General features: G+C 39.5%; 1 protein-coding gene across 1 annotated transcript in view; it reads left to right on the top strand.

Annotated features, from left to right (window-relative positions):
* Positions 1-14,597, top strand: part of Ctnnd2 (catenin delta 2) — an 869,206-nt gene that overhangs the window by 506,845 nt on the left and 347,764 nt on the right. Inside the window, exon 9 of the mRNA XM_048814198.1 lies at positions 5,796-6,051. Coding sequence (XP_048670155.1) covers positions 5,796-6,051 — 256 coding nt within the window. The remainder of the gene's footprint in view (positions 1-5,795; positions 6,052-14,597) is intronic.

Raw genomic sequence — 14,597 nt, 5'->3', positions numbered from 1 at the left:
AATAATATGTAAAGTTGAAAGATTATGTTAAGTTTGCCCTTGAATATTTTCCCAGTCAGTTTAGGGTCAGCCTGTGCCAAGTACAGAAAAGTAGAAGACGCTGACAATGTGGCTCTTGAGGTTCATGCTATAAGGATCTGCTGAAGGATGGGATTGAACTCTCCTTTTTTTTATTTGTTCTAATTAGTTATACATGACAGTAGAATGAATTTCGATTCGTTGTACATGTATGGAGCACACTTTTCACTTCTCTGTGCATGATGTAGAGTCACACCATTCGTGCAAGTGCCTAGGGTAATGATGTCCATCTCATTCCACCGTCTTTCCTACCCCACTGCTCCCTCCCCTCCCCACACTTCACCTTCACCCTCTCCAAAGTTTGTCCATTCTTCCATGTTAAGAGGATGGAGGCCATATTCTGTCACTTCAGCCATCATTTTTTCTGAGCTTTCTTTAATTACCTTATTATATGCTTATTTTGTATTTACCAAGATAGCACCTATAAATGTGTTATGTTCTCACATTTATCCATATTTGTAAATATATATAAAAGCAAAGCAAATAATATAAAAACAGAAATGTTTGCTTCCTCTTTGTTCAACCCTACTTTACATTCCTCCCAACAGATTTTTACTGTATACCCAGATTCTTGGGTTTTTTTCCCATGCTTTTCTCCCTTTTCAGTAAATAATGTTTGTAGCCATACATCGTTCATACAGCAGAATGTTTCCTTTTATTTTAAAAGATGCATCACCTCCTCTTTCAAATATAACGCATTGAACATCTCTCTGTTTTTCCTTGATAAACTAGAGCTTTATTTGTGTAGCTCTACAGAAAACAGACAGATAATTTCATGAACAGCATGGGTGATGTTGGTGTCAAGTCAGCTGCAGAAGTGCCTCCTGCTTGGGGTCCCCAGAGAGAGCAGAGTCACCTACCTTGGAGTTCAGGAGCTCACTGAGGCGAGGAGGCTGTTTGCAGAGCAGGTGGGGAGGAGCATGTTTGCAGAGCTGATGAAGTCCAGTCCCCTGCAGATGTTTGCCATGAGGCATTTGTTGGATGGAGTCATTCTACAGGAGGTCAGCGGAGCTCCAAAGCTCAAATAACAGATATGTTCAGCTGGACAGAGATTAAGGGGAAAACGTATTGAAGGAAAATCCAGTAGCACAACAGTATTCATTTATCATCCTTAATGATGAGTCTGATTTGTATCAGCCACACCAAGGCCTGAAAAATCCACCAAAAAGGGGAGAGTTGAACCCTGAATCATTACAGCATTCACCCCAATACCTTACGTACAGTCCCCTAAACCATCAGTTTCAACATTTAAATGCTAATACTACTAATAATAGCTCAATTATTTTACATTTTTGTATGTTAGGTGTCTAACACTTTTCATGTGCTCAAAGTAAACCATGATGCTATGAAGTCATGGGAAAATTTTTTAATGTATACTTAAAAAAAATAAGGAATTACATAGTTACATTGCTGATGTTTGGTTTGCGATCAGTTTGATCCTCACACATTTTGTTCTGTATGGTTTTCGAACCCATTCTTTAATGTATGTACGTCCCTGACACACATATTGATATTTTACATTGCTCCCTTGCATGGATCATTCTCATATTTGTTTCAAATTAGCTACACCAATTTGAATGCTGGTTTTCTATTTTGAAATTCTCATCACCTACCTTATTTATTGGGACCTAGAAGAAGTTTCAATCATGTATTTGGGATGATACTTTTGAAAAGCCACTCATCAAAGTCAAAACTTTGGTGTGGTTTTCCTGTGTATTTCTGCTGTATATCATAGTAAATTCAGTGTAGTGAGAAGTTGTGTAAATGAACATGACATGCCAATTTGTAATAATTTTGGTCATTATAATACTATATATTCCAATGATTAGTTCCTATTGTAATTCCATCTCTCTACCTTTAGTAGATATTTCCCTTAGTTTTAGACATTTCATAATTTTTTCTAAGTTTTTAGACCATATTAGATAATTCAGTAGTATGCATCTTTGAAGTTTTAAACTTGGTCCAACAGCCATGGTGGATATAAGTGTAGACTCTGGAGACAGATTGAACCCAAGGGTTAACTTCCCATCCTACCAGGTCTCAGCCAAACCTCACCATGTGGTTTCATCTCTCTGTGCCTCAGTTTCCCATCTGTAAGTAAGAATGATGTTTACCCTCTGCTCAGTTGTTGGAGGAAACATGGGTCCACACCGTTACACAGAACTGACCACAGTACTCACCTGCAAGGATCTGGCTGGCCAGGGCAAGGGCCTGTGCCCACTGCCCTAGGTGCAGTCCCTTTGTCTGATATTGTGGATTTCAGCCTTGGTAATGGTGATGATAGCATCTCCTTTATTTAACATTTTCTCTGATCTCCCTCATTTCAACCAGGATTCCATGGGGCCATGATTCTCTTGACAACTTTGGCCCTGTGGTGTGGAGAGCTCTGTTACTTTGTTCCATGCCAAGGACTATCCAAGGATGGGACCTGAACTCAGTTCTCTAACTCAGAAGCTAAGCTGTACATGAATTGATGACATTTCCCTGAAAAAGGCCAAAGTCCAAGACGGACAAGAACCTAATAACTTTTTAAAACTCGGCTCCACCCTCTCTTTTTTCTCATACTGAGATTTGCCTTCCTGCTTCCTTCTAATTGAACTTCACACCCTATTTCACATTTTTATACCTTTATTTTATTTATTTATTTTTATGTGGTGCTGAGGATAGAACCCAGTGCCTCATACATGCTAGGCAAGTGCTGTACCACCGAGCCCCAACCCCAGCCCCTATTTTCACGTTTTGATCCCTCTTCTATTCTTCAGTTTGGGGTCTGGTCTTTGGTAGGGTTTGTCTTAAACTCCTTCTGTCATATTATATAGTCTCTTAATTTATGATCCTTTGAGTGTTCGTGTGAAGGCACTCAGATTGTTCCATCACTGTTCCTCCTAACACACACACACACACACACACACACACACACACACCAGTAACAAATTTCTTTAGACTTCAGTGTTATTTCCTGGTCTTTACCACTCTGTCCTCCTTTCCTGTTAACCATTGTGGATAATGTATTAGTAATGAATACTTCTGTAAAGATGAGGGCTTTTTTCTGAAAACCATTTTCAGCAAGATTGAACATTAATATTTAGTTTCCTGAACCAAAAAAAATCCACTTCTCTGAAAAAAAGTCAGGTATGCTCAGTTTTCTCCTTTTGCCCTTGGTTTTCTGGCCAACTTATCACAGCTGTTTTTTAAAATATTTTTAATTGTAGGTGGACATAGTACCTTTATTTTATTTATTGATTTTTATGTGGTGCTGAGGATCAAACCCAGTGCCTCACATGTGCTAGGCAAGTGCGGTACCTCTGAGCTACAACTCCGCCCTACACAACTCTAATAGAAAGTGAAATTCTGTTTACATCTGTTCATTTGCCTAGATTTTAGATCATAGCCATAACATAAAGCACGTTGTATAAAATTGTTAAAATGTGAATTTTAATTAGACATCTTAGTAGTATTTTGGAGAAATTATAAATACTTAAGAAATTGCTTAGAGACATAAAGCAGATTTTCTGATTATGTATGTAATATAAATTAATCTGATCTAATTATTTTCGAAACTTGTATATCAGAACAGCCCTCACCATCTCAAAATACTTCTTTTATGAATATACTCACTTTCATTTAGAAAACTTTTCTTAAATTTTTTTTAGTTTTTATTGTGTCACTTTATCATGTAACCTAATTTTTGATTATTATAAGATCAAGTATTGAAAGACACTTTTTAAAATTAATTTTTTGTTTTAATTAGAATTTGTTTTAATTAAAATTTGTTTTAATTTTGTTTTAATTGGTTATACATGAGAATAGAATGCATTTATGTACTTTGATATGTCATACATAGATGGGATATTATTTCTCATTTTTTTGAGTGTACATGTTGTAGAATCATATTGGTCATATAGTCACATATAAACATACATAAAGTAATAATGTCTGTTTCATTCTACTACCTTTCCTATCCTCCCCTTCCCTCCCCTCCCCTCCCTTCTCTTCCCTCTGCCTAATCTAAGGTAACACTATTCTTCTCTAGTTTCCCCCCACCAGCACCTTATTGTGAATTAGCATACACATAATAGAGAAAACACATGTCCTTTGGTTTTGTGGGATTGGCTTATTTCGCTTAGCATGATATTCTCCAACTCCATCCATTTACTGGTAAATGCCATAATTTCTCTCTTCTTAAAAGCTGGGTAAGATTCCACTGAGTATATATACCACATTTTCTGTATCCGTTCTTCTATTGAAGCGCACCTACATTGGTTCCGTAGTTTGGCTATTGTGAATTGAGCTGCTATAAACATTGACATGGCTGCATTACTGTAGTATGCTGATCTGCTGGTGGGACTGAAAATTGGTGCAACCACTATGGAAAGCAGCCTGGAGATTCCCTATAAAACTTGGAATGGAACACCATTTGACCTAGCTATCCCACTCCTCAGTTTATTCCCAAAGGACTGAAAGTAACTTTTAAAAGAGATTGAGGAGGACTGGGGATGTTGCTAAGCAGTAGAGTGTGTGCCCAGCCTTTCCTTAGCCTCTTTTAATGGTTACTTTCTCAACGCGACGCGTCTTTTGTGTATGGTATGGTATATATTGCCTAATGTGAGACAGGATAAAATAAGCTCTGAGGCGTGCTCAAGAAGTCAGAGTTGTGGAGTGGGATTTATAACTAGAATCTAATTCCACTTAGAGGGTTGTGGTACCAATGGTCACATTTAGACACTGGCTATAATCTGAGGATATTCTGATTCATAGTGCTGGAAAGCATGTGTGCTGATACTGATCACAGGTGTCAGCTGTTGGAGCAATAAATCACTGTCACGTTGTATTGGTCCGAAAGTGGTATTTTCATTATATATATGTATCAATTAAACTTTAGAGGTTAAAAATATTGAGAACCAGATAAAAATAATCACATAAACGATCTAAAAAGAGCTTAGGAAGCAAACTAAAAAATGAGATTCCGTTTGGCAATCATCAAACTGACTTTAGTAGCTGGTGTAAAGTCCTCTTCTGAAAAGCTGAGTCTGCCCATCATTCTGTCTGCCTTGTGGTTGGGGTGACGTCCCCCATGTCTGCACACCTACCTTACACCATAGGCATTTGTTCCTACACAGCTCTACTTGAGAAAGAAGCCTGCAAACATCTGTAGGAGTTACTTGACAGAAACTAGCGCAGCCCTGCACAGCGCTGCACATAGTGCTTATGGAAATGCAAGCCTACCTCTCCCCCCAGCACCCCACTCACACATCCTCCTCTCTTCCTTATTTTCCTCTCTTCAGGAAAATTAATTCATTTCTGAATTTGTCCCAAGCCCTTAATGATACTAATGCAAGGTGACCTGAGTGACCCCGTCCCAAATGACCTCAAGTTCAGTAGTGAGGCCATAGCTGTCCTTCCTCACAGTGTTCCCTAGACTTCTGCTTAGTTCACAATTCAGTTGGATGCTCCTACCCTTGGATGTGGGTTAGCAATATACACGTGACAGGTGGATCCCTGCCCTGTTCCTGTAGGGTGTGTTTCTGAAGTAGCATGCTGATTACATTTGACTGGATAATATTGAATATGTGGTTCAGATATGACAGATTAACTATTTTTATTCTTTCAAACCCCTATTTTTTATGTGTGTAATGTTCCCCCCTGCCTAGACCTGGTTAACCGTTTCTGTGAGCAGGTCCTCAATTTTTTACTTTGTCCCTACTTTCCTGTCCTAGCCCCATCCTCCCCCGGTGTCGACTCCGTCCCCTTGCAGCGCACAGGCAGTCAGCACGGGCCACAGAGTGCCACAGCAGCCACCTTCCAGAGGGCCAGCTACGCCGCAGGCCCAGCCGCCAACTACGCAGACCCCTACCGACAGCTGCAGTATTGTCCCTCTGTTGAGTCTCCTTACAGCAAATCCGGCCCTGCCCTCCCGCCCGAAGGCACCTTGGCCAGGTCCCCGTCCATCGACAGCATTCAGAAAGACCCCAGGTGGGTAAAACCCTTTTTCTCATACCTGTGATGTCGGAAACGGTTTTATAACTGGGTGTTGATTCAACCGTATTATAATATTTTTATGTCACTTCAGCATTTACGTCACTGGCTAAGTATGAGACAGTTGGCTTTACTTGGATTTTGTACTTTTATTTAATATGGGACATGAGAATTCACAGTGGATTCCTAGTACGTTGTGATTCCATATCATGAAATGATGGTCGATCATTGAGCTGTGTGCAGTGGTGCACCCATGTAGTCCTATATAGATAGCAAGACGCTATCTCAAAACAGAACACAAATGCAGATCTCTTGATGGGAACAGCTTTAGGGGCTTGAGGTTTCAGCCATTTGGTAAGATCTAGAGGAGCTCCTGGTGATGCAGTAGAAACTGAGGCTTGGAGAGCAGAGGTTGTGTCACTTGGCTTCCAGTGCCGTGGTCTAAGAGGTATGCTTTTGTCTCCGTGGGAGCATCCTTTGTCACCTTTTGTCTTTCCACTTATCACAGTGTCAAGATAGCTCCTCCCAAGTTATTGTAAAAATTATAAATTTGGAAATTCCCTGTGAACTTCATTGGTCTATGTTTGAGAATAAATGCTAGGATGAACTAATTTGGGGATTAACCAAAACTTGGAACACAGTATATTAAAGAAATTGTTGTTATGAAGTGTGTCTCTTTTTTTACTTTCTTTTTTCCAACAGCGGCAAAGGATTTAGTGATGCTTTACTTTCGAGGTTCCAATTGACTCCCTGTAGAGTTAAATGATGTTTTATTCATAGCCATTGGCTTTATGCAGATAGAGTCCCACAAATTCATATCTGCATCTGCAAGTACTACAGAAATGTCAAATTTCTGGAATATCTTTATGGAAGGGCATGTAGCTTGACTCTGGTGGGAAACTTAAATTTTGTCTTAAGGAATTTTTACTTACTGAGAACACAGATTTCTGTGTATTACATTGAGGAGTTTGCGTACATTCTTTAGCAAGAAGAAATCAATTTTACAAACATAAAAAGCAGAATGTTATCGTTTATATATTCTCTGAGATAGATACTTTAGTATAGATCAAACCCACTTGTAGTATCCTTGCTAAATACCATATTTGGTCTAACCTCCATTATAAAATTCAATTGTAATAAATCCTTACTGTTAAGGACTACAAATTAGAAATATACTTGCATCAGCAATGCTCACTGTCCTGGTTTTCTAGATTTTCAGTGTCAGTAACGGTCTCTATAGTCTTGGTCCTGAAATCTGCCCTAAATGTTTAAGTAGTCTTAATTATGTTTCATTAGAATATTCTTTGAAAAATACTTCTGCACTCTCTATTTTCACATAATTTTTTCTCAATATGCAACTGAAAATATGTGGAAAACAACAATAGTAAGCTATTAAGAAGTCTGAAACAGAAAAATATATTCTTGAATTGGCTGGCTTGTATTTAACATTGTATATTTCAATGGAGAATAAACATTTTATCTCTAATTAAAAAGCTTTACATTTTCATATTAAGAAAATTTGGATTATGAGAGACAAAAATTTTATTTCTCTAGCTGCAAGTTTGCGTCTGTTTTATACTGTGTATTAAATACATTTTATTTTATTAAATGGCATATCCTTTTTATTTTATATTACTGTCACTTTTATAGGCTTTTTTCTTCTTTTGCTGTATCGGCATAGCTCTTACCTTTTCGAGTTATGGATTATGTCACTTATATTTATTGAGTGCCTGCTATAAACCAGAAACAGTAACACCAACAAGAAATGTTAGAGTGAATATGAGAATCTTTTGTGTGTGTTAAGTTTATATGCAAATCAGTGCTACAAGAATTACAAGTTCAACATTATTTTTAAGAATGCTAAATGTTGGCCTTAAAAATGTATGAATTCTGAAAAACACATAACACTATCCTAAGCTTAGGCATTCAGACAAAATAGAGCCACATCTAGAGCTGCAATTGGATTGTTGTGGCTCAATATAGAAGTGAATAAATCTGACTTTATACAAAATGGAGCATAAAGTATAATAATGTCTTGTAGTTTTTTGTTTTTTAAACAAAGGAACATGTCAAAATTTTCTTAGTGGAAACACATGCCAAATCTAATGTTCAAATCTGAAATGTAATTCTTCTTTTAATAAAATTGTTGTGCTTTTTCCTTTAAAATGAATTTTTATTCTTCATAAGCAAATATTGCCTTAACTTCTAATTCTTAAAATTATTTACCTTTACTTACTTTGCATGATGACTTAAGATCTAGATTTTTTCAGCCTTTTGACTTTTTTCACACATTTATACATACATGTACCTAGGAGAGTGTGTTAGAAGTTTGACATATCATTAAACAACAAGCCACAAGCCACATAAGCCTCTTTACCATTACAAACACAGGTTTATAACAGTTTTCTTACTTCTTTGAAGTACTCCTCCTTTGTGAGAGGAAACTGGTGTCCCCCATGCTGTCCCTTGAATAAGAGGTGTGATGTGACTTTGGGGTGGTCACCTTGAAGCTGGAGGGCACACGGGCCAGTCACTCCACTCTGCAGCCTGTGTTGGCTTGAGTGTTTTGTTTCTTTACCAAAACTAAAAGGGAAAGGGAAACGCTGTATTAAGGTCTGTTGTGATTTTCTGAGGAGGGATGAATGGATGAGCCGGGTGTGTGGGTGAGAAGCTGGGAAGAGTGAGCAGCACTAACGCCTCCCTAGATGCGTGTCTCTGCTGGGTGGTTTAGTTCTTTTCCAGTGCACGGCTTGTCTGTCTTATTAAAGACCAGTATCTTTTCTCTATTAAGGAGCTATAATATTATTCAGTCAGAAGTTTTCAAGTGAATTTGGCATTTTAAAATAAGAATTTGGAGTCAGGAGAGCCTCTGTTCATTCGTTTGGACTTTAAGCCAGAGACAACCTGTCAGCTTTGAGTTAGTCTGAGTCACAGGATGGAAGGATTGTTGCAAGGTTGGATTTTTCTTGTTGATAGTTGGCTCATGAGGATTTGAGGCAGAACTTTGGTCTTCTGTGCTGTTAACTGCCCTATCATACACACCAACAAAGAGGACACACAGAAGTATTTTACCGAAGAGGAGGTAAATCCAGCTTCTCTTTTAAGGTTGGCAATCACTGGGAAAATAGTTTTTTATACATATAAAATTAACTTTACAGTTGTGTTTTGATCTTAAGAAGCCTTCATTTTGTAATGGCATGCCATCTTGCATCAAACATGACTTTCCTAAGGACTATTAACATAGCGAATACGTTTTTGGATGTGTGCCCAATATCGAGTCCTATTTGTTCCTATTTCTGAACATGTGAGTCAAATATAAATTCTGAGTTAAATTATGTGGAAGCGGTTATCAGTGACATCAGGAGTGATGAGTCTTATAATAACATTCTTATTTTGAAATTCTAATTAATGAAGTAACTAGAACAACATAAAGCAAGACTGATATTCAAAGATACTTTGGATGTAATAAGTGTTCTTGTCTACAAAAGAAGAGAAGTGTTGGCCAAGACAGTTCACCAATATAATGCATAAATAAATTATAGCAATCACAGCATACTTTTAATATGTTTGATAAATCCCTTTTCAGGGTGATGTATGTCTTGAAGGATGTACACTATCTCAAAAGCAATTTTCAAACATACCACAAGAAATCTCAATTGATGCAAATGTGATTTACAATAAAACTTTTCTTTTTGTTATTCATCATAACAGAAAAAATGCATAAAATGGCATATTTTTAATACAACTATTGGACCCAAATTAGCAACTGCATTTTCAATTGGCTTTTCAAATTTATTCTCCATGGAGTTGTTTAAGCCACAGAGTTGATCCATAATATAAAAGAAGGAACTTCTAAAGAATTATATGTATATTCCTACTTTATTTCCTATTTTGAGGTATTACTGAAAGTTATTTTGACATTATATTATTGGATCTCAATTAATAATATCACTTCTAAATATTATATTATTATGTAAACCTCAGTAGGAAAAATAACTTTCAAATACTGTTTTATTTTATATTTTAACAGTTTACAGCTCACACACACCTAATATGTAGTGAACTGAATGTTCAGGAAGCAAAATATGGTTTTATATGCTTTTTGAAAGGTGAAGGTTGAAAAATAGTTTTTAAATGTTAAGGTTTAAACACCATTGCTATGCAATTGAAGCTATCATGTAGCTTCAGTAACATTGCTGAAGTGTTTGCTGTAAAACACAAATAATATTTTTCATAGTCCAGTTCACGTGGGTGATGAGTCTCCGGGGAGCTGGCTTTTAACTTCAGATGTGCAATACTCGTTTATTTAACTGGAACGTCAGAGGGAAGCACAGGATTCACAGTGACAAGAAAGAACCTCTGAGCTTGAAGAGCACCAGGAAGGCACTTACTCCCTGGGCCCAGAGCAAGCCCACCACCCTATGGGAATGCTGCTGGCAGGTGGCCGCACGCTTCCTGGAAGTAAAATAAACTGGCCACTCACCTCCTCTTGACTAAGTTTACAATTTTTCTTTGAGTCGTTCAGATCTCCAACTCTAATTTATATAGATCCAAAATCTGCATCTCTTGTAAGCTCATCCCTGATGTTGTCTCTGCCCTTTGAAGTCACATGAGAATGCGCCTATTCCTTCTCTAGGAATGAACTTCGATGGCGGTTACAGAAGGTCCCACCAGGGGCGAGGACTCCTGTCCCTGTCCCTGTGCAAGCTCCCCTCATCCCAGGAGCTCCCAGGTCACCCTGCAGGGGCCATCTCCTCCCAGGTCTGTCTCACACCTCACCAGCAAGTACAGAAAGAATGAATGCGAGCAGGGGCCAACCTGGGCTTATTGTGGGTTTTCTTGAAAGTAAGATGACAATGATGTCTCTAACTGATAACGGGAACAACAACAATTAAAATTAATGAGTTTTACAGCCACTCTCAGGGTTAAATTTTTCATATTAATTATTTAATTTCCTGTTTCCAAAAATCCCTAGCACAGGACTTTTCATAATGGCTATTTTACATATGACAAAACTGAGACCCAGAGAGCTAGAAATTGAACCCAAATCTGACTAATTTTTAGCCCTGTGCTTCTAACTGCTATGAGCATTGATACCAATATCACCAACCAAACAGAATGCCTTGTCTTTCCTCATGTGTCTTCTGCAAAGATATGAATCAATTATACTCAACTCAGGTTTTTAATTTTCTTTTCAACTTAAATGATTGGGGCTTTATATCAGATGATTCCATTATGATTCCATTATTTGGTACTACAGAAATCTTTTTTTGGATCCCCACATTTTTTTTTTTTTTTACCAAGTGTAATTACTGTAACTTTTGTTCCTTGTCCCTTGAAAACTTGAAAGGCGTGCTGTGTGTCCAGCAAGGTTTCCTCCACATGTGGCTGGCACCAGCCCAGAGATGGAGCCCTGTGGCGCTCATTCCTTGCACCCCAGGTTCATGTCACGGCAGTAAAGGTGACTTTTCTCTGGAAAGTTCTAGGACAGACTAGGCAGATACGGGAGCAGCCTGAACATGGCCTTGTGCTTTAAGGAGCTTTCGCAGTTGTCCTGGAGAGAAAGGTTCCTCCAGAAGTGACCCTCTGTGTTGAGTAACTAAGGAGAGTGCTGAGAGGCCCAGTAGAGAGGTGGAGGGTGTCCTGCAGCTGAGAGGGACAGAAGGTTTACTTGGGAGAATAGGAGAAAGCTTTCCAGGCAGAGAGGACAGTCAGACAGAAAAGAGGGCTGGTAGTGGAGCAGGGAGGACCATTGCAAACACTGAGGCCTGGTTCAGCTGGACTGTGGGGATACGCAGGGAAACCTCTGGGCGTCCCTGTCTCCCCAACCAACCAGGATGAAGTGCCAGCTGGCACCTCCATGTGGACGTTTCTTCTCATAATGTTATGACTGTTCTGTACTAATTTCCTAGGGCTGCTGTCTTAGTGTGTTTGGGCTGCAATAACAAAAGTACTGCTCATGGTTCTGAGTTCCAGGAAGTCCAAGATCCAGGTGTGCGGGTAGACTGTGGTCTAGTGAGGGCCTTTCCTTGTAGATGGCACTTCTCACTCTGTGTTTTCATGTGGAAGGGGCAAGGCAGCTCTCGGGGACCTCTTTGGGAATCCCAATCCCATTCGTGAGGACTTCACCTCAAGACCTAATCACCTCCCCAAAGGCCTCACCTCTCTTACTATCACTGTGGCCATTGGGTTTTAAGATTTGAATTCAGAGGGGACTCAAACATTCAACAATAGCGGCTACTATAACAAATTATCACAAACTCGGTGGCCTTAAATTTAAAAAAAAAATGTATTCTCTCAGGTGTGGAGCCTGGAGGTCTGAAACCCACATGCCACCATGCTGCCTTCCTCCAGGGCTCTACGGGGAGCCTTCTTCACCTCCTGCTTCTGGTGGCCCCAGACATTCCTTGACTTTGGACTCAACACTCCAGTCTCTGCCTCTGTCTTCACGTTCTATCTTCTCTCTGTTTTTACCTACCTTTGTCTTCTTCTAAAGACATCAATCATTAAGACTTGGAGTCCATTCTAATTTACTGTGACCTCATGTTAATTACGTCCATAAAAACCCTATGAATAAGGTCACTAAGAAATTCTGGGTAGACATTAACTTGGTGAGACACTATTCAACGATTACACACACACCAGCATACTAATACACTACACACACCATAAAATAGATGTACACTAAAGGTAGAACTTACAAATAATAAGGTATGTTAAAGGTTAAAAATTTTAAACTTTTTACTTTTTTTTTCAATTTTTCATGATAACTGTCACTCTTTATTAAGAGCAATGTGGTTGACTGTGTTAGATTGGAGCGTATTGTCACCATTTTTTACTGGTTAATGTGGCTGATGTTTATGGCTCTGGGCCTAGGTAGCTGGGCCAGTGGGTCCATTGTTTTGGCTTTTGGACATGCTTGAAGTATTAGTGCTCTCTTGTTCATTTTGCGAGGGCTGGATTAAAAGTAGTTAGTGTCAATCAAACCTCACAGGGACACACATCAGCAGCAACAGGTGCCCGTATGCAAGGCCATAGAACTAGCATGGATGTTTCCAACCACTGTGCCATGTTGTGCCTTCTACTGAGACACCATCAGCTGAGATTTGGACCCAGCAAGAGGGACAGGGCCAACCCAAAGAGTAGCTATTATGATGTTTTGTTTCTCTATTTTGTTTAGTTAGATAAATGAGCAGACATTTTAATGTTCTCTCCTCCCACCCAGGGGACATCTTTGCTCAGTCCTGAGCTGCATACTGTCTCTCCCACAGGAAAATGGTAGATGTGGCCAGTCTTCTGAAGGGTATCAAATACAAGGGTAAAAGGGTCCTTACCAAATAACAATTGGGACATGATCTCTGCAGGTCCTCAGTGTCCATGAGGTGAAGTGGAAATGATGGCAGTCCTTCCTCATAAAAATCATTCTGAGGATGAACTATACTAAGACGTTAATATCCTTGGAATACCTCCAGGCTTGGGGTGGTGGCAGGGAGGTTATTAGTTTTTTCATTGCTGTGACCAATATACCTAACAAAAACAAAATAGAAGAAAAGTTTATTGGGGCTCCCAGTTTCAGAGGTTCAATCCATAGACAGCTAACTCCACTGCTCTGGGCCTGAGGAGAGGCAGGACACCATGGTGGAAGGAAAGGTGTGGTGGAGGACAGCAGCTCAGGACATGACAGCCAGGAGATAAAATATAAACCCCAAAGGCACACCTCCAGTGACCTACTTCCTCCAGCCACACCCTACCTCCCAAGAATTACCACCCAGTTAATCTTTATCAGTGGATTGAACGACTGATTAGGTTGCACCTCTCATGATGCATTCATTTTGTCTCTGAACCTTCTTGTGCTGTCTCATGTGTGTGCATATGGAGGACACCCTTATCTAGACCATAGCAGGAGAGTCATTTTAAGCTGTGGTTGCTATTAGCACCCCTGTTTCTGCAGCAACTCCTAATCCTGCCTGCAGGAGCCCCTCAGTTTTGTTGAGATTGGGGCTTGGGCATCAGATCCACAGAGTAAATGTGGGAAGATATAGAGGCTATGAGCTCTCTGGTTGGAGCACAAAAAGAGGCCCAGGAGCGGGTGCTGGAGCATTTCCTGTTGGAGACCAGCAATATGAGAGGGTGTAGGGAAGACCAGAGCCGTGGCCAGTAGAGAAGGAGGAGGAGGGATCACTGAGAGGTCGGAGTTACAAGGTGGAAGAGGAGACTTCTTTACAAAGCACTTTTTTGTTGTTGTTTTATGAGATCCTTCTTTTCAAGATTTCCTTTATCAGTTTAAAGGAAAGTAATGTTTACACATCAGACTTATCTGTGCCAATGTTGATTCTTTCCATTCTAGGATGCTCTTTTGCCTCTTGTCTTCAAAACTCTTTGCAGGAGTAAACAAGTGCATTTTTAAAATAACAACTGATTTCTAATCCTACATCCCCACCTGATTTATACTGTCAGGATCTGGCATAGGAGACTCCATGACGGTGCAGGGTTAAAGGTAATGAAAAATAGGCAGCCACACTGAAGGGTATCTGTATCCAGGG

Source organism: Marmota marmota, unplaced genomic scaffold (genome assembly GCF_001458135.2).
Source record: "Marmota marmota marmota unplaced genomic scaffold, marMar, whole genome shotgun sequence".
NCBI lineage: Eukaryota > Metazoa > Chordata > Mammalia > Rodentia > Sciuridae > Marmota > Marmota marmota.
Note: the sequence above shows the minus strand (reverse complement) of the source record. Positions and strands in the feature narration are given on the sequence as shown.